The 24,785-nt window shown below is 45.6% G+C and overlaps 1 protein-coding gene across 1 annotated transcript in view; it reads left to right on the forward strand.

The window, feature by feature from the left end:
* megf8 (multiple EGF like domains 8) overlaps positions 1-24,785 on the forward strand; it is a 72,030-nt gene that overhangs the window by 39,545 nt on the left and 7,700 nt on the right. Inside the window, exons 19-44 of the mRNA XM_087142575.1 lie at positions 622-753; positions 962-1,066; positions 1,575-1,823; positions 2,447-2,604; positions 2,979-3,192; positions 3,981-4,197; positions 4,732-4,864; positions 5,249-5,472; positions 6,277-6,533; positions 6,902-7,085; positions 7,340-7,517; positions 8,506-8,675; positions 9,936-10,074; positions 11,121-11,382; positions 12,176-12,308; positions 12,865-13,066; positions 13,466-13,686; positions 14,601-14,862; positions 17,646-17,820; positions 18,574-18,772; positions 19,614-19,778; positions 20,086-20,213; positions 20,543-20,669; positions 21,929-22,037; positions 22,985-23,283; positions 23,785-24,393. Of these exons, the coding sequence (XP_086998701.1) occupies positions 622-753; positions 962-1,066; positions 1,575-1,823; positions 2,447-2,604; positions 2,979-3,192; positions 3,981-4,197; positions 4,732-4,864; positions 5,249-5,472; positions 6,277-6,533; positions 6,902-7,085; positions 7,340-7,517; positions 8,506-8,675; positions 9,936-10,074; positions 11,121-11,382; positions 12,176-12,308; positions 12,865-13,066; positions 13,466-13,686; positions 14,601-14,862; positions 17,646-17,820; positions 18,574-18,772; positions 19,614-19,778; positions 20,086-20,213; positions 20,543-20,669; positions 21,929-22,037; positions 22,985-23,283; positions 23,785-24,393 (5,251 nt within the window). The remainder of the gene's footprint in view (positions 1-621; positions 754-961; positions 1,067-1,574; positions 1,824-2,446; positions 2,605-2,978; positions 3,193-3,980; positions 4,198-4,731; positions 4,865-5,248; positions 5,473-6,276; positions 6,534-6,901; positions 7,086-7,339; positions 7,518-8,505; positions 8,676-9,935; positions 10,075-11,120; positions 11,383-12,175; positions 12,309-12,864; positions 13,067-13,465; positions 13,687-14,600; positions 14,863-17,645; positions 17,821-18,573; positions 18,773-19,613; positions 19,779-20,085; positions 20,214-20,542; positions 20,670-21,928; positions 22,038-22,984; positions 23,284-23,784; positions 24,394-24,785) is intronic.

Here is a 24,785-nt window from a genome sequence, read left to right on the forward strand (position 1 = left end):
CCGTAACGACAGTTCAATCTTAACACTCAAAGGGACAATATAATGTAAATGTTTTACTCAAAACCTGGAAATTGAATACCTCATAAAAGAAAGGCACAACTCCACCATTTTGGCCCAGGAGAGTTAACTGATTTCTTTTGCAACTGCTTCAAAAAAAATAGTGTTTTTCTTTGGAACTCAAAAAATATTCTGTTTGGGAGTCGGGCCCCTTCTTTCATATAGGTATTCAGTATGGGTTATTCGCAATAATGTGCCTCCACGAGTTTGCAGCGCGTTGGCCAATCACAATGCTGGTCGACCCTTTCCAAATGTGCATTTGGCCGACAGATTTCACGCATTGTGATTGGCCAGTGCATTGCAAACTTTTGGAGGCGCTCTATTGTGAAATGCCCGTATTTTTCCTGTTTTACAGATATCCTAATTTTCACCAGTGGCCGTGATGGAGGATTTTGGAGGAAACAAATGAAGACCCTTTTCTCTTTTTTTATCAAGAAGTTGCCCAACCTCACAGATAGATTTCTCAGTCAAAACAGCTCTATCGTTCCCTCAGTGCCCCTCTTTGAGCACAGAGATGCAAAACACCCCTCTCCTGAATGATGGTTTGTCCCAATTGCCCTTCAGGTACACCAACTGTTCGGACTGTTCCAAGAGCACAAAGGAGTGCGCGTGGTGCGAGGAGACCAAGACCTGCTTCACCTTTGGGACCTATGTCACGTCCTACACCTACGGGCAGTGCCCCAACTGGTTTGATCAGTAAGTCAGAAGACCACCCCCACCCTCACCACCACCCCCACCCTCACCCCACCACTGTGCTGTCTTCTTTGGGGATTTTTACAGCCCAATGTAATGGTGTGCATGGCAGAATTTTGCTGTGGAATAATACAGTGTGCAGTTGGGTTTAAGCATTGAAGAACAAAATTTCTGTTTCATTAGCTCATTAAATTTCCTTTTCCGTTCTCAGGAAAAAGGCTTGTCCATCCTGTTCGGCACACACTGATTGCAAGAGTTGCCTGGCAAACTTCCAGTGTGGCTGGTGCGGTAACCGAGACAACCCCACCTTGGGAAAGTGAGTATTGACTTCTTGGAACCAAACCAAGATGGTGGCAGTAGACTGGTTCCTGCTCTGCCAAACTGTATAGGGAACTAGTATCAAGTTGTTCCCAGCAATGCTGATTGGCCTTTGGTTGTGCACATAGTAAACACATTTCCGTTGTCAGATTTTATTTGAATATTATATCAGCATGCATGTCACCCTTGATTTAGCAAAAGTTGTTAAAAAGAGCCAGAGGACTCGATGTTCTTAAATTCTTGCTGGCTTATTCTGTAAAGCGAATGTGGGAAAGGAAACAGTTTGAAGGTGTTCCCTCGGCTCCAGCTACCAATGGAATGATGCTAACGGCCCATATTCAAAATACCTATTGTGTTAGACGATTGTGATTGGACCATGAAAATGAATATTGATGAGAAATGAATATTAATTAAAAAGGGGGATATATTTTTAAGGCGGTGACTTCTCACAAGCCATGTTGTAATTAAATTATTTTATTAATTATTCTCTTCTTTTTTTATTTCAGTTGTCAGGAGGGTAGCTTCGGTGGTCCGGACTCAGGGCAGTCCTGCACTGTCCTCGTGGCCTCGCAGCACAACGTCTCGGAGAGCGAGCCGGCCGATTGGTCCTACGGGGTCTGCCCGGACGTGGAGGAATGCCAGCTGGGCTTGGACGACTGCCACGACAACGCCACCTGCGCCAACACCTTCGACGCCTATGAGTGCACCTGCGACCGGGGCTTTGAGGGGAATGGGCGGGACGAATGCCTGAAAACGTGAGTTGGCCTTGCGCCGGCCCCCAGCGGGCACTTTCAGGAGACCCCGTAGACACATTTGAGGTGAAAAAATGTTTGTCTCAGTGGACCATTAACAAGGAAACCATTTTTGATCATGTTCCCAGAGTCTCATTCAGTGTAATCAGTCAAATGGGTCGGGTGCCAGACTGTATTGGGCTCTATACCTCACTTTCATGTTTTCAAAATGTTGTTGAAATGTTGAGATGTAACAAATCACACATTTTAAAGTATTCATTATCATAAGTAACATTAATAGGTAAGAAACTTTCATTTTATTGCTTTCTCTGTATTCTCCAGTTCCCAAGATATACTTAACCTTGCTCTCTAGTCAATATGTCCAACTTGTGAATGAAGTCAATTTTTGAGACCATGCCAACTCTTGGCACCCAGTCCTTTCTGTAGGTGATCGACCGATAGTCTGGTTCCAGGAACTTACCATTGCCCTGATGTGTATGAATTGTAGGTCAGGTAGCCACCATCGACAATAAGAGAACAGATTGGTTTTTTTTTTGAATAAAGCACTGTTTCTTTGGGAAAATTTTTTGGGTGCGTTGTGAGAGAATGACTTGTTCCCGACCTCACTGTGTGTGCATTGCATGTAGTTGCTACCACGAGTGCGTCTACGGCCACTGCAGCGGGGCGCCAGACTACACGTGCATCTGTGACGTGGGCTGGACAGGGGAAAACTGCAGCACGGACTGCGAGTGCAATTTCCACAGCACGTGCACCACAGGCATCGGCGTCTGTGACGAATGCCAACGTAAGATTGCCAGCTTTGACGATAGCATTAATCGTGCCGGTCTGAAATAGCGAAAATATGTCAGGAACAAAGATGCAAGCCTGCCAGAATGTCACTTTTTCACCTGATACTTTTTCCCTTTAGATACCACTGGAAAGCTCTTTTTCTGCCGAATTCAAAAATACCAATATTTTAATTTTTGAAAATTCCGACTTTCAGCTCATTTTGTGGTGACAGGTCACATGTGTATTCAGCAGTACATAGGCCCCTTGACAAAAAAGTGCGCTTGTTAAAAGTGCATGTACGTGGTTTTAAATATGCCTGCCCACTTATCTAAAATTTTGCTGTCTGGATACTTGTTATTAACGTTACGTGTTTCTGTTTGCACATTCCAGACTGGACCATGGGCCAGTACTGCGAGCTATGCCGGCCGGGTAGCTACGGCAACGCCACCGACCAATCGCTGGGCTGCCTTGAGTGCCAGTGCAATGGTCACGGCGACCCAACGCACGGCCGCTGCCACAATGTGACAGGGATCTGCTACTGCATTGAGAACAGCCGGGGCGAGCACTGTGAGGAGTGCGTGGTGGGGTTCTACCATGACCCGAGGTGAGAACCAAGGGGCGGGGTGAGGGGGAAGATTTCACGACCCTGGCTAGGGGAGGGGGAGAATTTCATGACCCTGGGGGGGGATTTCATGAGCCTGGCAGGGGAGGGGGAGAATTTCATGACCCTGGGGGGGGAATTTCATGAGCCTGGGGGGGGATTTCATGACCCTGGGGGGGGAATTTCATGACCCTGGGGGGGGGAATTTCATGACCCTGGGGGAGGGGATTTCATGAGCCTGGCAAGGTGAGGGTAAGATTTCATAACCCCAGCCAGAATGGTATTTCTGCTTTGGTCATTTGTTTGGCATTGTGGAGACTTAGGTTACGCCTCTTAACTCCGTAAATGTTCTGACCCAAGTAGCAAAAATAAAAATTTTAAACCTTTATAGATCGTACACAATTATTAGAAGGAATGAAACAAACTTTATATTATAGGAAAGCTAAATTCTCTTGGAGAACAGTTCCCATTTGTGTCGTCTCCGAAGCGAGTAAATTATGCATCCCCCAATTTGTTGAGACAAAAACTGGACTACCTAGGTCAGGTCTCAGCCTGCTACCGGTAGATACACTGACTCGGGTCATTTAAGTAGCACAATTGTTATAAACATTAATTTTTTTCTTTTGCAGGTCAATAACAAATTATACTTGGAGTTTCCATTTCCATTTTTAAGTTGGAAGAAGAAATGAATGAGATGTACACTGAATGTCATGCAATGATATCATCCTGAGTGTTCAACCGTGTAGACAATGGAAAAAACTTTCTAGCTTGTTCTCCGATCTCTGTGCCAGGTTTCCCCAGCACTGCTCCCATGAATGCCGCGGCCGCATGCTACTGACCAACGCCGAGTCAGCCGCCCTGGGCTCAGGCCAGGGGGATGGCATGTCTCCCCCCCAGGCCTACTGCCTGTGGGTGCTGACGGCGGGCGACAATTTGACCCACACCGCCGCCATGGCCAACCCCCCCACCATCAGCCTGACCATGGAAGGGATCGAAGCCCTCTGTGGGGTGAGCAGAGTTGTAACGAGTCATTCATTTCATGGATCCAGTCGAGTCACTGCAGCTGGTGACTCCAGTCAAGTCATTGTAATGTAGTGACTCGAGTCGAGTCATAACAAAATGAGTCTTAAGGCCATATTCCTTGTAATTCCATTTTAGCACAAGGAGGAGCAAGTCCTGTTCCTTGATTTGACATACAGTTTCACCTGTTTTGATGTACTGATGAAAACGGACGATTTGTAGGTGAAAATGGCAAGGGTTTTTATTGATTTACATGATGCAAAATTCTCTTCAAGGTCTTTCGCTCAAGAGTTCCTATAGACCTTAATCATGGGGCGGCCATCTTGCCAGTGTAACCAAACTGAGCCCAGAAGGAAAAAATAGTCTGTTCCCTTTTATCAGTATGTGAGGTTGCGTTACTATTGGCAGTGGGTCAAGCGGGAACAAGACAAACATGACTGCATCATGATAAAGGTGTGTTGTTACGTATAACTCACTTTGCTAGGTTGGGTCTCAATTTTGTGTCATGTTGATTCTCTGCAGAGGGACTACGTGTACGTGTATGACGGAATACCAGCCCACTTGTCCTTGTCACACCCTGAGAATGCCGGCACAAACATGGGCGCCTTCTGCGGCCAGGACCTCCTAGAGCGTGTTTCCACTGTGGCCCACTCGGGTAAGTTCCTAGGATCAAACCTCAACCCTACTTTTCACCCTGGCCCCGTTTTGAGTTTTGCTCTGACCAATTTCTCTGTGAACCTCTTGCTAAAATTTCATTTCCTTTTACCTTTGAGAAAGATTCTGCTACATCAGGCCCTCCGTATTTTGGGATTTGTATTGTTCACTGTAGTCAGCAAGCAGTTTGCAGCAGTTTTGTGTTTAATTTCAGATAGAGCACAAAAAATTGTCTCTAAATTTTCAGTATGTAACAAAAAAAGATTAATGAAGTTTTTGTGTCGCAGGCATGAACACGTTATGATACATGTAGGTGTGTTTGTATTTCAGTACACATGATATTGTGAAGGTTGTTTTACTCTGTTTGTGTTTGGTTTAAATTCAGGCACCATGACCGTCGTCTACCAGGCTAACCACACAGGCAGCACGGACTCCCCCGGCTTTGTGGCCAGCTACAGCGTCAACCGCTGCCCCGACGATTGCCGCGGCAACCGGGAGTGCATCCTGGGAGCCTGCCGCTGCGCCAGTGGTTACTGGGGGCCGGACTGCGAGTTAGAGTTGTGTCCGGCCAACTGTAGTGAGGCAGACAGTCAAGGGATCTGTGATAAGGTAGGAAAGGAGATCAAATGAAGGGTTTAGTTGTTTGATTCATGGGCTTAGGGGAGGATGCGAATTTGAACAGAGGTTTTAGACCTGGACCACTTGAGACTTAAACCAGATGTAACCTTGATCCCCGAGGGTGTATGTAAAATCACTTTGAAATTGGAATAATGAGGACTGTTAGGGTCATCAGGTTGTCCATCTCTGGCAAGGTTTTACAAGGTTCAACTGGGTTTTGTGGAGTACCTTGAGGTTTTACTAGGTTAAGCCGGGTATTGTGGGCTGCCTCAAGTTTTAGTGGAGTACTATGGAGTACTTCAAGGTTGTACAAGGTTTAGAGGGTTACTATGGGGAACCCCAAGGTTTTGCGAGGGTTAAGCAGGATACTGTGGGTTACGTCAAGGTTGTGCGAGGTTTAAAGGAGTATTGTTGGGTACCTTGAGGCTTCATGAGGTTCAGTGTGGTATTGTGGGGTACCCAGAGGCTGTTGGAAGGTTTAGTGGTCTATTGTGGGGTGCATGCACCTTGAGGTTTTCTGAGATTCGCTGGATATCATAGGTTAGCTTGAGGTTTTTGCAAAGTTGAGGTGGATTTTCCTCACTTTGTCTGATTTCCCAGTTGCACGCACGAGTTTAATGAGACAAACTATAAATTTGACGCTAGATGCATCTACAAATGAAGGTGTCTAGGAAAGTCATGCATTCATTTTGTACGTTCTATGGTTATGGAGAGCATTAAATGTATGCAATAGATTTCACGCCGGTTCTGCTCCACATTTGAAATGGTCTGTTGTATCCAATTTTCCATTTGTAGGAGATGGGCGTGTGCAACTGTAGTGAGGGCTTCGGCGGGGAGGCCTGCCAGTACCCCACCTCACCCCTAGCCGGGCTGAGGCGAGGTGTCTGGACACTCCTGGCTGATGAGGCCCGGGTGGACCCGGACGCCAGCTCCACGGTCGGGGCAGTGCCCTGCAGCCGGATGGGGCACACCGTGGTAGCCAGCGAGGCCAACATGTTGTGGCTGTTCGGTGGCTACTCGCACGCCCACGGGGACCTGAACGACGTCTGGAGGTAGGTTGACACTTCGCTGCTCGTCCTGTGTTATTTAACGTGGTATTCATTCGTAGGTTAATCAATCCAGAAAACTGTCGAGTGCTTTGGCAGTGTCAGGTTGGCACGATGGTACTTTCCTCGCCTTCCACTGTTGCTACCTAGCTTGGAATCCTGCCTAGGCTGACATGTGGATTGGGTTCTCAGGCCCGAGCAGAGTCCGTTGGTTTGCTCTGGAATATTCATCTGGTTCTTCTCCTCCTCCTTATACTGACCACTGTCCTCATCCCACTAGCGATTGTAATTATTGTTGAACATCCTTGTTATTTCCCAAGTTGCCAGTAATGGCCCACTGAAAATCGTCCTGCATTTTCCCATCTATTTGACAGCTATGACCTCTCTACCAAAACATGGAAGCAGCACTTCTCGGGTAGCGCAGCCCACCCAGCACCCAGGCGTTACCATGCAGCGACATTCGCCTCGTCATACATGATGATCTCCGGCGGAATGAACGACACCACGGTCATGCAAGATGTGTGGTACTTCCACACTGTCAGTGAGAACTGGTCCCAGGTATTAAAGTACTAGTGCATTTTTTTCATGCTTGTAAACTCTCCTTCAATCACTGGTGGGATACGTTGACAGAATGGGAAATATGGTTAAGGTGTTTTTGGAACACTTTGAAATTTGCTTCCAGAATGTAATTTTGGAAACACCAACTGCATTTTCCTGGTTTTGTTTTCAACAAGTAGAATACCCATCCACAGAGTGCAAAAATCTCAAAATACAAATTGGAAATTTAATTTTTTTTATTTTGGGCATTTCAGATTCCCGCCATCTTTCCAGTAGGTCTGGCCGGCCACTCCTTCGTCGTGGTCAGGGATGACACCATGGTGACTGTCGGCGGCTACTCACCGATCGACGGCCTACAAGACAAGGTGCTGGAGTTCAGCCTAGCCGACAATGCTTGGCTGGCCGTTCCCACCACTGGCACCCCTCCCACTGGTACGTTCTCAGCAGGGCCAGTACTTGGGCAGTTTTACGCAAAAGTGGATGTAGACCTTGTTTGCAAGTCGGCCATATTGAATTCACAAGAAGATTAACTTTTTTGTTTTGTTTCAGTAACCTAAAGAAAAAAAATGAAAATGCAAGTTCATCACAAATTAATGTCATTTCCGATGAATAATGATATCAAATGTGTAATTAATTATACCAAAATGCTTTCAACCACATTCAACAGTAATGAAAGTGAGATGTGTAGTAACAAATATGTTTTCTAATTGCTTCCATTTGTTCCTTGATCGTTTTCCTTGGCTGAGTTTTCGACCAAACAGCCCCCCATATAAGACACTTCAATTTGCGACATAGAAGTACGGTTTCAAAATGTTCCTGTGAATTCTTATGGGGTACCGTTTTAGTACCCCACAGGTACAACAAATGCTCCTCGTGGGGTTCTTCCCATTGTTTTGGTACCCCACAAGGCACCATAGAAACATGCAAATTGTCCCAGAAGTAGGAAGGCTTTGTCCATATCCTTTCTTGCCTTCTGGAGCGTGAATGTCAGGCCCAGTTCTTTTCAGGAACTTTTGCAGTCCTGCTCACGCTGTCATCTTTCATTTCCAAGGCACTGTATGCAGTGTTTTTACAATGCAAATTGTAAAATGTCATTCATCACATGACATACAATCAGGTGGCTTATTACATCAGGGCCCGATTTTATGGCGCTACCTACTGGAGAATTCTGCGCTTACGATCTCCATTCTGCGCTAAGCGCGTAAGCAGAAATATTCTGCGCTAGCCCTTTAAGTACAGAATCCTTACTTGTGGGATGTACGCATGCACACTAGCCAAAATTTCTCACTAACCCGTGAAATATGTTTGGCGTAAGTGCAGAATTTTCTGCTACGATAAGTGTCGATTTTTCGCGTGCGGTAAACAGCACAGTGAAATTGGACCCAGATGCATAACATTTATTATTTTTTTTTCTTGCTAGGTCTATTTGGGCACAGCACGGTCTGGCACCCCGCCACCAAGGCACTGTACGTCTATGGTGGCTACCTCTTCCACCTGGACAGCGTCTTCGTCTCGGATAGGCTCTACTCCCTTGATTACCGAGACTCGCTCAAGAAGTGGAACCTGCTGCCGGCTGAACCCGGCAACCAGGTGAGGTGGGGGGTCGGAACAGACTCAATTATGGGTAGGGCGTGAAGGGATCTGTGGTGGACTGGTCCCCACCCCCTGCGGTTTAATGTGTGCGATTAGCCATGCAATTTTGATGCAATTTGAATATTTAAATTTTTGTTAGGCCAACAGCGATGCTTTAACATGAAACATGTTTCAGCGGGGAGACGAAAACACAATTACTTATCCTTGCTAAGCCTCTGTTGATCACAGGGTGGAAATTTATTTTTCTGTGATTATCATCGATAAATCATTTTATAGCAATTTATTTCAAATCTGTGGTTATTGTTAGATAAATGAACCATTTATTGTGGAGTTATTTTTGGTAACGAAGAAAATAGAGCAAAATATGCTGTCAGCTCCTGCTTGATTGTTGTCTCGGTAGTCAATATTGATGCAGTGATCTATTCTATGACACGGCCCCCACAGATTCTGCTTGCTTCAGGCAATATCTCGGTAGTCAATATGATGCAGTGATCTATTCTATGACACGGCCCCCACAGATTCTGCTTGCTTCAGGCAATATCTTGGTAGTCAATATGATGCAGTGATCTATTCTATGACACGGCCCCCACAGATTCTGCTTGCTTCAGGCAATATCTCGGTAGTCAATATGATGCAGTGATCTATTCTATGACACGGCCCCCACAGATTCTGCTTGCTTCAGGCAATATCTTGGTAGTCAATATGATGCAGTGATCTATTCTATGACACGGCCCCCACAGATTCTGCTTGCTTCAAGCAATATCTTGGTAGTCAATATGATGCAGTGATCTATTCTATGACACGGCCCCCACAGATTCTGCTTGCTTCAGGCAATATCTTGGTAGTCAATATGATGCAGTGATCTGAATATATAGTTCATTTGCTGGGTTCACCGGGGACAGTTCATTTGCACAAGCTGCCCCCACACTCTGGAACCAATTGCCACTTGAAATCCAGGTTGTTTAATCTCTCTCTTTGTTTAAAACCAAACTGAATACCCATCTTTTTAGGCAAGCATTGTTATTACAATTGTATTCAATTTATATACTTTTATGTCGGTTTAAGTGTATTCTTAATTTATTGTATTTTTGATTAATTTAGTGTATTTTTAAATATTTGTAATGCGCAGTAGAATATTTATACGGTTTCTGCACAATTATGCATTATTTTTATCATTATTTGTAATACATCGCGGCATTGTGCTTGTTTTATGTCATCCCTTCGGGTCGGTTTATGAAACTTGTTTTCTCCCATTAGCCACTACCCCACATCTTCCATGCCGCGGTCACAACGACCAATTACATGGTGGTACTGGGAGGTGGGACCCCAACCCAGAACATCTCCAACACGCTGATGGCGTATCACTACCTCTGCAACCACTGGATCGATCTCAGCGGTAAGTTCCTTTCTCCACCATCAGTCGTTCATCTCCGAGGAAGAGATTTGTATGTGAGTAATTCCAGAAAGTAGGAGTCCAAAAGTGGGACATTTTTGTATCCCTGTTACATCTAACCTTTGTTATTTGACATGGAATTATCACCAGAATTGATTTCAAACTATCACTATTTGTTTGGCAGGTAATTCGTATAAATTCATCGCTCTTGGAAATTAGAAATTGTGTTATGAACTGGAAAAGTCAGATGTGACAGGGACATGAAAGAAAATGGACCCCTAATTTCTGGAATTACCCATATTAATGGGTGAAAATGCACCCCCTTGTGATACTGTGATTCGCTGTTTTCGTGATGTTTTGCCGTTGCATTCACGTTTGAGGTTTCTAGAAATGTATCTGTTAATTATTTTTTATTTTTATTAAATCTTGAGTTACAAAATTGATATTTAGTTTATCCTAAAAGTCGTGAAGCTACCGCCCAGGATCAATCTCTGATGCGTGCTGTGGCGAATTTCGGTTGATTTGCAACTACACAATGTTCGATAGGTTTTGTGCACAAAATATTGGGAGCCAAGGACGATGTTCGATACAGCCGAATGGTCGGTATAACGGTGTGCGGTATAGCGAGATTCCACTGCACTTAGTATTGTATGTATGTATGTTTATGTATGTACATGTATGCATGTTTTATTGTCGTTTCCTTCCAGAGAATGAAATTTGCCTTCCTGGTGTTAGAAAAATCATGTACGCAAAAATACTATACAAAGTCAACAAGATACAATCTTAAAACACAAGTTTCACAACATCAAAAATATACATGACACATTGAAATATAAATTTAAATTTCATTAATTTTATTTATGTGACACCTCCATTAAAGATAAAAATCATGCACGGTGCTTTTTCCCATCAGCTTCCCATGCTTATTCAAGCCGTGAAGCATTCCCTTAATAGAATTGTTCATCTCTCAGAAGAAAACAGCTCAATGCCGCAATCACTTTATGCTGCATCAGTTACACTATAAATTTGCTCTGTGGATTTCCCGACAGATTTCGTGGTGGGAAGTCCCCCGTCCCCGTCCACCTCGCTGGCGGCCGCCGTCACCGCCGATGACACCATCTACACGTTTGGCGGGAACGACGGGACGTCGCTGGGTGCCCTGCATCGGCTGTCCCTGCCCGCTGACCTTTGCACCCTGCAGACCACGGCCGATGGTTGTCGGGGCACACCGGGGTGCGGGGCCTGCGTGGAGACCAACAACACCCAGAACCTGCTGTTCTGCAAATCCAACCTCGACCTGTTCCCCGAGAGGTAGGGCACCAGACTTTGGCAGAAAAGCATTATGAATGATGGTCACCTGCTGAAGTGAGGATTACGTTGAAGTCCAGTTTTTAAAAAGCCAGTGGGCTTGTGTTCAAAACAGGCTCCACTAGATCTTGTCAGAAGTGTTTCACTGAGTATGTTTTTTATTGAAAATGACAATGACGATCAACATACAGTGGACTCCATGAGAGGTGTGATGTGTTTGGGGCGGCGAGTCTTGCTTGCTTTCGTAGCGAAATCTACCAAGCTCTCAGACTAAGTAACTCATAAATACCGGAACTGAAATTCACTGCATTTAATATTTAACTCCCCCGTCGCATATGCCGCATATAGTGTTGATACATGTAATTCAAATAATATATCTTTTATTGGTGTTTCATTTGAATCTTCTCCTTTTAGGCTCTTTTCCCTAAATTTTTAAATGTACATATATATTGATTTATTGTCTTGTATTTCAATTTCTAGTTTTTGTACCTTTCCTGTAAGTGGCAATTTTCTTGCTGTTGGAAACGGTTACTAAATAAATTCTTTCATTTTAGAATACAGTGGTAAGCTATATTTAAGGGAATTTTTATTTGCTTATATCACAAATTGTTTTATTTTCATGTTATTGTAGTTTACAGCATTTTTGTACTTCTTAAGTAGTAATAAAGCAACCAAGGTTTAAGCTTGGCTGGGAAGGGTCAGGCAGATATTTCAGTCCTAGACGAAACCCTGGAATAACTCCTTGCGTGATTTGGCACTGACGCTGCTGTTTGTCTGCTGCCCCCTCCCCCCACAGCTGCAGCGGCGAGTACACGCTGGAGCAAGGCACCGTCTGCGACAACGCCCGGGTGGAGTTCCGCAACTGTCGGGCGGCCAGATCCTGCAGTGAGTGCGTCATGACCCAACCGGCCCACCATTTGGCCGAACAGGTAAGGCCAGGCCCACTGTGCCAATATCCAGACACGGGCCTTGCGCTTAAGGCCAAATAAAAAAATAGCTTTGTTTCCTTTTATCCGACCCAACCTAGAAAATCACGCGGAACCTATATCTTTTTATTCGACAAATCAATAAAATGTAAAAACTTATGGTGCCTGGCCCCGAGCCTAATTTTGTGTACATCATCCTGTTCACTCGCAAAAGGCATAGGCTGTGTCCGAAACGGGCTTCCAGAGCTACGGCTAAGTCTATTGTCTACGCGTCTCCACCCATTTCCAATGGAGTGAAGACCTAGACCTAGCTCTAGAGAAGAGATTCGGATGCAGCCTTACTCAGCGTTTGACAGAGAACTTGGTGCTTGAAAAGAGCTAGACTACAGTCTGCTTTGAGTGGTTCCCACCAAAGGAGCCTCTTTTCTATAGGAAAGAAGCACCCTCTCTTGGTCCCGCTCGAGGTCCATTGGACAGAAAATGATGCTTTCAATACGCCGGTCTGTAGCCCTGTTTTTTGGGGGGGTTTTTTATTAACCCTCCTTTTCCTGTCCATCAGACCTGCATGTGGTGCTCGAACTGTCCAGACGGCGCCTGCATCTCCCGCCAGCTGGATTGCATGGAGGAACACAACTGCCAGGTGGACAAACAGAAGGAGATCAGCGACTCGGACCAGTGCCCCGAGCTGGAGTGCGAGGCCAGCGACTGCGCCAAGTGCGTGCTCGGCAACTGCATCTGGACGCGCCAGTTCAAGCGGGCCAGTACGTATGCCCTCTCTCCTTGCTCCAGGCCCAATCCCCCCCGGAGACCTCCACTTCCACCACCCGAACTGCCACTTTTGTTTCCCCAGTGCGTGACGCTGTCATCACGACGTCGCTTTGCCATTGTGAATCAGCAGCACTGTTCTTCATACGTGCCAAGTTTCGAGACAATCGCACGTGGCAATCCAAGCAGGCCAATACGTTCGCTAACCTTTTCCTCTGATGCCTAAAATGTCCCCCTTCAAGCATATGATGACATCACTTGGCCTTTTGTATTCCCTGACCTGTTCCTGACACCTACCAAGTGTCACAAACTGGGAATAAGCAAACGTATAATTGGTCTTAATCCCTTTGTTAATATACGCAAATTCCTTTCCATCTTTTCTTCTTTTCCAACAGGCGAGGTGCGGCGACTGCTCAACGCCAACCCCACCTACGACTGGAACTGCTTCCGCGACTCACTGCTGCAGATAGCGCCCGCCGACATCCACATCAGCTCCTCCCCGACGGAGCCCTGCCCCGCCCCGTGCCACACCCACCGCACCTGCCTGGACTGCCTGGATACCAAGGGCGCCGATGGGGCATGGCAGGAGTGCGTCTGGAGCTCGCGACTCGGCGAGGTGAGAGGCCACTTGAGCAAGGAGCCAAAATGCCATCCAAGGCTCCAGTTAGAATCGCAGTGGAAAGATAGCAATAACAGAAAGTGCCCAAATTGGCACAAAATCCACTGTCTCGTTGGGCTTTCAATTTTGTATGTGCGTACATGCAGTGGCGTGATAGTAAGCTCATGATTACCATTAAAGGAGATGTGCAATGAATCTTTCAAAGAAACACCTTTTGTGAAGCTTGTCTCTTCTCCAACGTGTCAAACTAGTCGACACCCTAGCGAATTCAAAGTGTATTATAAAGTCTACCTATTGAAAGAAACCTATTGAAACTGTGCATGCTTTTCCTGGGTAACTGAGGGCGCAGTTGCTGTGATGTCATTCAAGGGGTAAACAGTGTTCAGTTTGTAGGTCTTCCTGTTCAAAGGATGAAGCCCGAATTCGCTCAGTACGCAGCAGTGAATCACCAGGAGGTTTTTTGCTGCACAGATCAATGCAAAATTGATGTTTTCTCCCTAGGATGACATCACACAAAAAAGGGCACCGACATTCCATTTTACATAAAAAAAATAAATAGTGAAAGTAAGTTTGATTTCAAGCACATTGCGCATTTCCAATGGTTGTAAAAACTGTTCGCTGCTTTGATCTGTACAGTTTGGCTTTTTGGTAGTCCTGGGAAGACTGATGGTATTTATTTCAGGTTTGGGAAAACAGACTTCTCCACAAATTTGCAGATGTTGCATCCCGGAAATTTGATCCTCAAAGATTTGATGGATTTCAGTGTTTCTCATTCTGCTGTTGATTTTTACATTACGAGTTCTTAAAACGATTGGGTAATTGAAGAAAACGTGGCGTTTGACACAATACAAAAACAGGACTGTGGGTCTGATTTTCTTGTTTTTCTCGGATTTTGTTTCCATTCTTGGCAGTGCTTTTCCCCCACCTACCTGCCCCTGATCTGCTCCACGGGCGCCTGTGGCCCGCTGGCCCGCAGCGGCACCCAGAACTGCCCCCAGCCCTGCTACCTGCACACCCAGTGCGCCCACTGCCTGGGGCAGCCGGGCTGTGGCTGGTGCGCGGTGGGGCCCCCGGGCAACGGCACCGGGGTGTGCATGGAGGGGGGTCTGTACCAGCCCACGGGGGGCACCTGCTCGGCTGAGGGCGTCACCTTGAAGGACTATGACGTAAACGGTGAGATTGATGTTCATTTTATCTAACATTCATTGCATGTTGTTTCCCCTATTAAATGTAACATTCCCCTATTTACTGCTTGCCAAAAATACCAGGCTCGATGCCACTCTGCTATGCAATCCTAAGTCCTAAGTTCGGTGTTTTTCCTAGTTCTGTATATATTCTGAACTTTTTTGGTTCCTATTTTTTTTCATATTTCTTTTGTACATTTATCGGTTTCCTAAGTTCTCTAGGTTTCCTAAGTTCTCTAGGTTTCCTAAGTTCTATAGATATCCCAAGTTCTGCTGGTTTCTAGGTTCTGTGGGTATTAAGACAGTTTTTCTTAGTTTTGTAGGTTTTCTAAGATCGGTAGGTTTCCTTTAACCCCTTCATGGCGGGATTCTTTTGACCGTGACTGCTGGGCTGTGGTATGCCCTGAATGGAGGGCTTTGTCCAGCAGCAGGCCCCATTGAACCAGCAGCTGCATGGTGAATAGACTGTATGTGTGGTATGCACTAATTCTCACACAAAGCTGCGGCTGTAGCAGTCATCCACTGTGAAGGGATTAATAGTTCTGTAATGTAAAGTTCTGTAGGTTTCATCAAATCTGTAGCTTTCCCACGTCCTGTAGGTTTCCTGTGTTGTGTCTGTTTGAGTCCTGTGGTTTTTAAAAGTTCTGTGTGTTTCCTTAGCTCTGTGATTTCCTTCAGTTCTGTGAGTTTCCTAAGTTCTGTGGGTTTCCTATATGAATTAGTTCTTATGTCTTTTTTGTTTCCTATTTTCTACAGGTGTCCTTTTTTCCCCCAAGTACTGTACTTTTCCTGAGGTGTTTAAGTTTCAGGGGTCCTTTACGTTTTCTAAGTTCTGTTAGGTTTCTCTATTTCTGTAGGTTTCCTGAGTGCTATAATTTTCTTGAGCGTGCATCTTAAGCCTCTGTTGACACCAACAACATTGCGTCAATTGTGGCTGTCGGTAGTTTAACAGCAAAAACAAAACTTGACATTCGAAAAATGTGTCCGATTTTATGATAAGAGGTCTTTCTGGGGAAGTGTTTCTAGTAATGCCATGATGTAAGATTGTCTGCTTGCCACATTCATGTACATGATGCTGGCATTACAAATTGGAAACCTCGAGCCATGAATGATCCTCTACTTGTCTGCACACTAAACCACAAATCCCATCGCTGGTCCAGTCACACAGTGTGGGCAAGGGGATGATAAATGACGCAGGGCCATCTTTGTCATTATGTCAGCCGCTCCACAAGGCGACAAATCACGTACTTGTCACGTGATATGTACGACATGATGGGCACCGATTTATCATGTGCGCAAAGTCTGTGCTGAGTACCGGTACATTCCACTGTTGTGTCAGCGGGTGAACTGTTTGAATGGATTGTGTTTCGATCTGTGGCTCAACTGTGCGATTGACTTCCGTGGATGGGATTACGGGATTGTCTCATGAGCCGGAAACGTTGTCCAGGATATGAAACGTTATCTATAACAAAATATAGCACCGACCTTACATTATGAACATTTAATATGAAAACTTAACCAAGATTAGGGCTGAGTCAATTCCAATGATTCACTATTCGAATCTTTGACCTTCAATTCGATTGAATAGCTGGATATTTGGTCTTACCAAGCGGCAGATTGTTGATGATTAAACCGTATACAAAATCAGTTGCAATAATGCACACAATTGTACATTATAAGCAGTATTGTTGCCTCTCATGTCTAGGAGTATCTCCAGCCACAATTTAGCAAGATTTTAGAGACAAACCATACTTCTTGCCCTGTTAAAAATTTATATTCCTTTAAAATTTTTCAAGGAATAATTCACTTTTTGATGTGTAATATTTTTGTCGTTTTTCATGTCAATCTGCTTGAAACAAGCTTACACAGTGCAATTTTTCTCATTTAAAACAAAAGAAAATTCTCCCGTCCTTTCTGTGAATTTTTCATTCAAATGTTCAAATTCAGACAGTACTATTTGAACATTCGGCACGGCCCTAACCAAGATATCCCAGGAAGAGCCCCTTTTCCTGTTTACCTACAGTACCATTTGTATAGAGCCTACTGAAGTGTGCGATCATATTGAACCAGGAAGTGTAGTGAAAATGAATGGAAGACATGCACATGTGCAGGTCCACACACAGTTTCTTCAGCATTTTACCCACACGTTTACCTTACATACCTACTGTGGACATTCCTTTGTTTTCGTGCAGTTAAGAGAACTAGGTGAAAATACTCATCTTTTCTTCAACCAGGAACAAGATTTTTGGCTGTTTTTTTTGTACAAGGTTTCCATGACTATTCCTCTTCCTTTTACCACGGATGACCCCACCCCAAAATGCCTCTAAACCCCTTTTCCAGAGAGGGGGAAACCTTGTGTGGACGTGTGCAAGTCCACACAATGCCACCATACTCTGCATTATGTGGGCTTCTTTTGTGCAGAGGTCCACACCATGTATGACACGCCTGTACACATTTGTGGGCACAATGTATTCATTTCAGTGCTCTAGTTTCCAGGAAGGTTTCCCTCCATTGGAAACCGGTCTTATCATGGAATGTGCACTTTCTCTATTACACTCTGTGTAGAGTCATGTTTTCAAGTTCCAATTATTTGTAGTGGTATATAGTCATTTGATGTTTGATAGCTATGTGGGATTTTCAATCACCGAGAATTAATATTTTGCTTTTGTGCATGTAGTGACAAGTAGCTATAGTTTGCCAACCTCTGCTAGGTAAAACCTTCAACTGAGACACAGCATGAGAAGGTGACTTTTTTCTTTCTTTCACACACAGAATTTGTCACCTTCACGCCCGTCAACTTCCAAGAACCTCCTCTGTGGACCTTCATGGCTTGCCCGCCAGAGAACGAGTGCCTGAACGGCCACCACGACTGCCGAGAGAACGAGGAGTGCAACGACACGCTCACCTCCTACGAGTGCAACTGCAAGGCCGGCTATGAGCAAGAAAGGTGAGCCTGGACCGCACTTTGCCGCACTTTTTAAAATGAGCATCAAAGTTGAGAGGACAGAGATTTTTCTGCGACAGTGAGCAGACGACTCGCAAACACATCACAGAAATTAGTGAATGAAGGACCCAGAGGTCCCAAGGCTCGGCAGAGGTTGAGTGTGCGTGGAACCCTGGAGTGTGTTAGGGCCAGGCATGTTGGAAAAAAGTGTCGCTTGGCGACTGTCTCGTGTTAAAACCGGCAACGGGGCTAGTAGGAAATGATGCACAAATCATCACCGTTCTGACAAAGTGAGGCTATTGTCCCAAAAAATGAATTTTTGTCTATTTCCATCTTTTTCAATATTCTCCTTTACAATATTGTGCTTGGCCATTTTGACATGCTCCTTAAAAGAAAACTTTTTCTGTTTCGATGTCCCTGAATTTCATTTTTTTTTACACCTGATCTGTACAGAAGCCTGGGAACGTATTACATTTCAGCTTTTTGTTTGCTGTTTTCAGCTTTAATTTTAAGGGGCCACTCACACCCCTGTTGTTACAAAAGCATGGGGAAGCACAAGGCAAGTAGTGGAACAGCTATCTATCTGACCGCTCTGTTGGCCTAATTCCTGTCCAATCTCAATCCTGTGTTTTATGGTTATTTCCTCTTTCCACTCCCTCTTTTTTCGCCCCCTTTTTCCACCCCTTCTTTTGCCACCCCGTCTCTGTCCACCCCCTCTTTTATCCACCCCTCCCCCAAAACACCCCCCACTTCCAGCGAGGGTTCAGCGTGCCTGCCGGTCTGCAATCCCCCCTGCCAGAACGGCATCTGCATCCGGCCCGACGTCTGCCTGTGCAACTTTGGCCACGTGGGGGCCGACTGCGCGGTGGAGTGCGAGTGCAACGGCCACAGCACCTGCGCCGGACCGGAGCCCCACAATCGCACCAATTGCCTGCAGTGCATGAACAACACCCAGGTATTAAAGTCGGAGGGCCAAGAGGTCAAAAGGTCAGGGAGATGTTGAAATCTCCACCACTGCCACAGTTGTCCAGATTCTTACCGTTCACTTTTTTCTTCCCTCATACATATTCATGATACAGTACGCTGGCAACACAATTAAAGAGACCAGAAAAAATGTCCAGAATAGTAGACCTTATTTGCAGGGAAGCCATTTTTGATCATGTTCCCTGAATCTATCTTATACAAAGCAATGTGTCAAATGGGATGGCGGCAGACTATTTTGGATCCATTCCTTACTTTCATTTGTTGTTTTAATAGAACAGTAAATACAATAAATCACAAATTTTCAGTTATTCGTCATCAATGATATGAAACTATAATAAACCTTTCTCATTGCTTTCAATTTTATTTTCGGGGCCCCAAATATAAGAAAATTTAACCTCGCGTTGAGTTCTGTGTGGCCGACTTGTGAAAAAGGCCTGACCGTTGCTGTGATGAACACCGGAAGTCAAACTTCATTAAGCACAACATGGATGTTCATGACATTGCATCTACGTACATCTGTACACATGTAGCATGCGTACGTGACAATGCTTTTGGAGTCCTTTTGTATGCGTGCGTGCGATACACACACACAGCGTTGTGCGTTGTGCGAATCAATCATCGCAGACCGAGCAGTGTGTTGGCAGAATAAGGTCTCCTAGAGATTATCGGGTGTAAGTTGAACGGATCGGACTGTTCTGTGTGACTGCCGTCCGTCAACGGATATCTAGTCCACGATAGAAATACTGTAGTGCAGGGGAAAGTGGAAAAAATGGTGCCCATAACGTTTTTGGTTTTGACTTTGTTGTTTGTAGGGTCAGAGCTGCGACAAGTGCCTGCCGTTCTTTGTGGGTGACCCCACCAACGGTGGGCAGTGCATGCCCTGCTTTGCCTATTGCCACGGCAACAGCGACATCTGCCTCTCGGAGGAGAACTTCAACCGCACCCGGGATGAGGGTCTGCAGCTAGACCTGATCAGCGTGAGTGCCAGACTACTCTTCCGTCCGTCCCACACGTTCATTCCTGTGAACCGGGAAATACCTTGCGCTGTGCACAGGGGTCACTTTTTTAATTCAAATATCAGTCAGTTGTTAACCGTAATCCTCCTCGTTTTCCCAAGGAACCCCACTGAACCCAACAGAGTCCAACATCTATACCAAGAGGCCTTTCATTCATCAAGAAAATCCAACCAAGAGCCCATTGTTGGACACCGTTAGGTTAAGTATGGTTAGAGTTTGATGTAATTTTTCACTTGTGACCTTTTATTTCTCTCTCTTTTTTTTTCAGGTCCCAGTAGAGTTTCCCGTCGGTCCCGTCACCAACGCCGTCTGTGTCAACTGTCGCAACTACAGCGCTGGTCAGATGTGCGAGACCTGCATCGACGGATACTTTAAAGACGGGAACCACTGCCAAGTGTGAGTCAGAAGCCCTTTTCTTTTACACAGAAGTGTGTGTTTGCCCGTTGTTGATAAGCTGTCCTATTAATGTTTTTTTCTCCACGGAAGAAAACAAGAGCGGCAAATTTGCATTGATGTGAGACCCTTTTAGTTTCAGAAATAGAAAATTTTTAATTAAATTCTAAACATTGCAAATAAAACAAGTAGAGTAAAGCCCTGACTGGTCTTGACACCGACTGGCCCAAATGAGTAAGCTCAATTCTATTGTTTTGAGAAGTGTTTGGCGCCCTCAACCATGCATGCACAAATCGGATACTTGTACCTGTTGCTCCTCGGCTCCTCTACAGGTGCCAATGCAACGGGCACTGGGACCGCTGCGACAAGACCAGCGGGGAGGACTGCCAGTGCAAGAACAACACGGACACGCCCTCCTGCCCCACCGAGAGATACCCCGCACCTTGCTGGGCACACCAGGTAGACAGTCTAAATATGCTCATCTGTCTGAAATGTCAATGCTGAAAGAGCGACTTCCTGTCTCAAGCCATTGCTGTTGTCGAAACCTTCTCCAAGATCTTGTACAAATGCTCATGTAATGAAACGTCAGATTTTAGGTCAAGTCCAGCATGCGCAAGGAAAGTTTTGGTTGTTTGAAATCAACGTTTCCAATGGGGAAGTGATCTTGATCTGGACTCCGCAAGGTCCAGGAGAGATTTTCCTCCTTTGAAAAGCATTTTGTGACCTGAACTTCAATGTTTGCTCAAAAATGAGTTCAGTGCAATGTGCCAATGTCGTAGTCGAGACCACTGAAGACATTCACAAGACCTCTAGTCTGAATTCAAGTCACAAGCTATTCAAATGAACTGCAACAAAAGTATTCCTGTGTCATTCACCCTGTTACTTGGGACTGGTCTCGTGATGGTCTTGACTACAACACTGCTGTGTGCAACAGAACTGTTTTTGATACTCATTTTGTCTCTTAAATTAGATATTGATGTAAAGACTAGTATTGAGGCATTGGAAAGATTTTAAATACTGCTTTAAATGGCCAACAGGGCAGATTATTTTAGCTGCGGTTGAAAGCTGTGAGTAGGAAGTGACAAGGAACTCTACGTTGCGGCCTGACAAAGCTACTGCAGGTCAAGTTCATTGCATGATGCAACACAGTCCACTGTTGCGACTTGTGGCAAGGCCATCTTTTCAGCTGTGTTTGACTTTTGTTGGGGATGGATGCCCAAAGTTGTTTGATAAAGCTGTTGCAGGTTGAGTTCACTGCACAATGCAACACAATCTTCTGTTGCAACTCCTTGCAGGGCTATTTGCAGTTGTGTTGAACTCCAATGCATTTAGACTGATGCCCAGAGTTGTTTGTTTGGCAGCATTGTTGCAGTTTGAGTTCACTGCACATTTCAACACAATCCTCTGTTGCGACTCGTTGAAGGGCTGTCATTTCAATTGTGTTGAATTCCAATGCATTTAGACTGATGCCCAGAGTTGTTTGTTTGACAGCATTGTTGCAGTTTGAGTTCACTGCACATTTCAACACAATCCTCTGTTGCAAGCTGTTGCAGGTCAAGCTCACTGAGTAGCGCAACACAGTCAACCGTTGCAAGGTTTTTCAGTTGCGTTTTGTTGCATATTCACAGGGATGCCCAGAGTTTTAGGGCTGTCAAACCTTGAATTTCCATTGCCTTGTAGCTTTTTTAAAATCCAATTTCGATTTTTTTCTCTGACAGTGTTCAATCTGCGAGGAGTTGTTCATTGGTGAACCCACTGACGGCCGCCAGTGCTATCGCCAGATGCACGTTGACCAAGACACTTGCTTTGACCCAGAGACCCAAACAAGTAAGTCAGCAATCCAGTGGAATGTTGACGGTGGACAGGGCATCTTGCTGTAGTTCTGTCATTCTCAGGATTCCCGTTGACTGGAAAGACCTCGGAAAGGTCTGGAATTTCTATGGGTGACCTGTTCTGGAAGAACGGTGTATTATGTTGCAAAGATGAAAAAAATGGTGCTGGTATTAACGAAGTGTAAGCTTTCATGTGGTATATTAAAAGCAGCCCTCAATCCACTCCGAGCGGGAACAACAGAGGGCGTGTTTTGAAATCAAATGGACGGTCCTGTGATATTAGCGCTTTTGACGCAGAGCATGCTGAGTATGCACTATGAATGTAGTCTGGAATGTATGGTCTCTGCTTGCACGCCGGATGCGTGCAAGAGACCGGTTGGCAAACTTTCTGTTCTGTACCAGTCTCTCTTTCACCGGTGAGAGTGCATTTCAACTCAGGGCGGATAGACCATCCCCTTCTGGAGATGCTTTTTTTCATAGTAATGGACGTCAGCAGAATACAGCGCAGAAAAGAAGCTTTGCTAATGTTGTCTAACTCTGACTCTAATAGGTTTGGAAGACACACCTTAAATCTCCCCAGCAACCAATGTATGACCTTTCATACAATTTTTGTTTACAAAATTGAAACGGTCAGAGATCCAAGCTGGTATCGCTGACAAAAAAAACCCAAGCTTGACATTTCAGGAGGAATTTCACCCCTGCAACTTGGAGCGGGCCATTGCACGGTAAGGATAGCTAGCACAACTTGTTTCACCTTTACCACGAGCTGGTTACACTTTCAAACATTAGTTGTGGAATCGTTTTGTCAAAAAAATTTAGTGCATTTCACGTTGTCAAGAGCCTCCCCCGAATAGGAAATAAACCCCACCCTTCCCTAAATCCATTTTGTCAAAGAGTGTGAAGAATTGAACCTATCTCTCCTGGTTTCTTTCCTCTGTTCAGATTGCCCGTTGGACTCCGTCCCCCTGCCGTTCGGTCGGGCGTCATTCTTTGTCGTCCAGCCCAAATTCACCAACCTGGACATACGGCTGACGGTGGACGTCACGGCGGGCGCGCTGGACGTCTACATCACGCACAGTTTCGACTACCTCCGCGTGGCCACCAACCGGACCACCGGGGAGCACAGCGTCTCTCTGGAGGGCGCCAATCTGTACGAGGAGGCCTACCGCGCCAAGCGACACACCAAGGGCCTGCCGCGGGAGCGACGGAACGTGCCACAAGAACTTGAGGTCGGAGAACAGGTATATCTTGCCGTGAAAGAAGTGGTCCTCTGTACATTTTGGGGATTTGTTGCCTCCTGGTTTTTGGTTTCTAACTGCCAGGTATACACTCAGACAAAAATTCCTACCCTAGTGTCATAGAGGTTTTTCATGTGACATAACATGACGGGCAAAGAAAGGCATTTCATGTGTGTGGAGGCATGTACACTTTCAAATCTCTGTATCCCAATTGGCAGATCCACATACACCAGAATACTTGGAAGGCGCATGTATTTCCGAGCACATCTCTGTAAATTGAACACTGACCGTCAAAAATCACATTTACTAAAAATCTCCATTCTCAGTTGAGCCTTAAACGATTTTGGTGCAGGTTTGCACAACCTGAGTCATGGTTTTTGCGCTTTTGGGGATGTTCTCTGTTTTTGCAAAGGCATGCTGTCTTCAGGCTTCTGGGACACTTTGCACGTTTTGTTTTCTAAGCCATGGGTTGCGTTCTTAAGACTGTGTTCATTTTTGGGACAGGCCCTGACGTCCTCAGTGGCACCGCCAGTCTACAACACTCTGACGGAGTACGCGGCCACGGACAACATTAACACCTTCGTCAATATCGATGATCCAAACTTTGTGGCCATCGTCCGGGGCCTGCGCAATCGCCTGGTGGTCACCCTGCCCGAGGACGTCCACAGCCTCAAGACCAAGAAGTTCTTCATTACGCTGCTGAGTCGAGAGATCGCCGATGGTATGGGAACACCGTCCTTGGAGGAGGGAGTAGGGGCAGCCGCTGCCACCAGCGGCATCATGTACTTCCGGCAGGATCAGCCCCACATCGACCTCTTCGTCTTCTTCTCCGTGTTTCTCTCCTGCTTCTTCCTCTTCCTGGCCATCCTGGTGGTGGCCTGGAAGGTCAAGGTGGCGCTGGAGGTGCGCAACGATCGGCAGCGCCGGGCCCTGGAGTTGGAGCACCGGGCCAGCCGGCCCATCGGGGACGTCCTATTGCATGTCGAGGGCCTGCCCTCGGGGACATGGGTCACCCCGGCCACTGCTGCGACAGTGCCACCACGGAAGCACAGTAGGATGAAGAGAGGTGCGTCGGAATGCCATCCGGGATCCCGACCGACATCTCCCACCAAAGTAAGGGTCAGAAAAAAAGTAGTGGGTATAGTTACTGAAACCGTAATGTGCCTTCCAATTAGACATTAATCACGGGGAAGCCGGCTTTGATCTTGTTCCCTGACACGATCATATTCAAATGCAGTCTGTTATGGGGGGTGCCATACAGTTTTGGGGTTCCAAGCCTCACTTTCTGTATTTTTTATGTCCATTTAGAAATTAACTTCTCACAAATTTCTTGTTATTCTAAATGCAAACTGGCATTGATTTGTAATGGACCTTTATTGTGTTGTTATTTTTACTAGCAGGTTCCCAAAATGAAAAGTTATCCCCGATTTCAGTTCAAAATGGCCGGCTCCTAAATACCGTCTAATAAATAGTTACGGCATTGGTCAACATGCATTGCCAATCTA

This window comes from Acanthaster planci, linkage group LG10, assembly GCF_054643075.1.
Source record: "Acanthaster planci isolate LZ-2023a linkage group LG10, COTS_SCS, whole genome shotgun sequence".
NCBI lineage: Eukaryota > Metazoa > Echinodermata > Asteroidea > Valvatida > Acanthasteridae > Acanthaster > Acanthaster planci.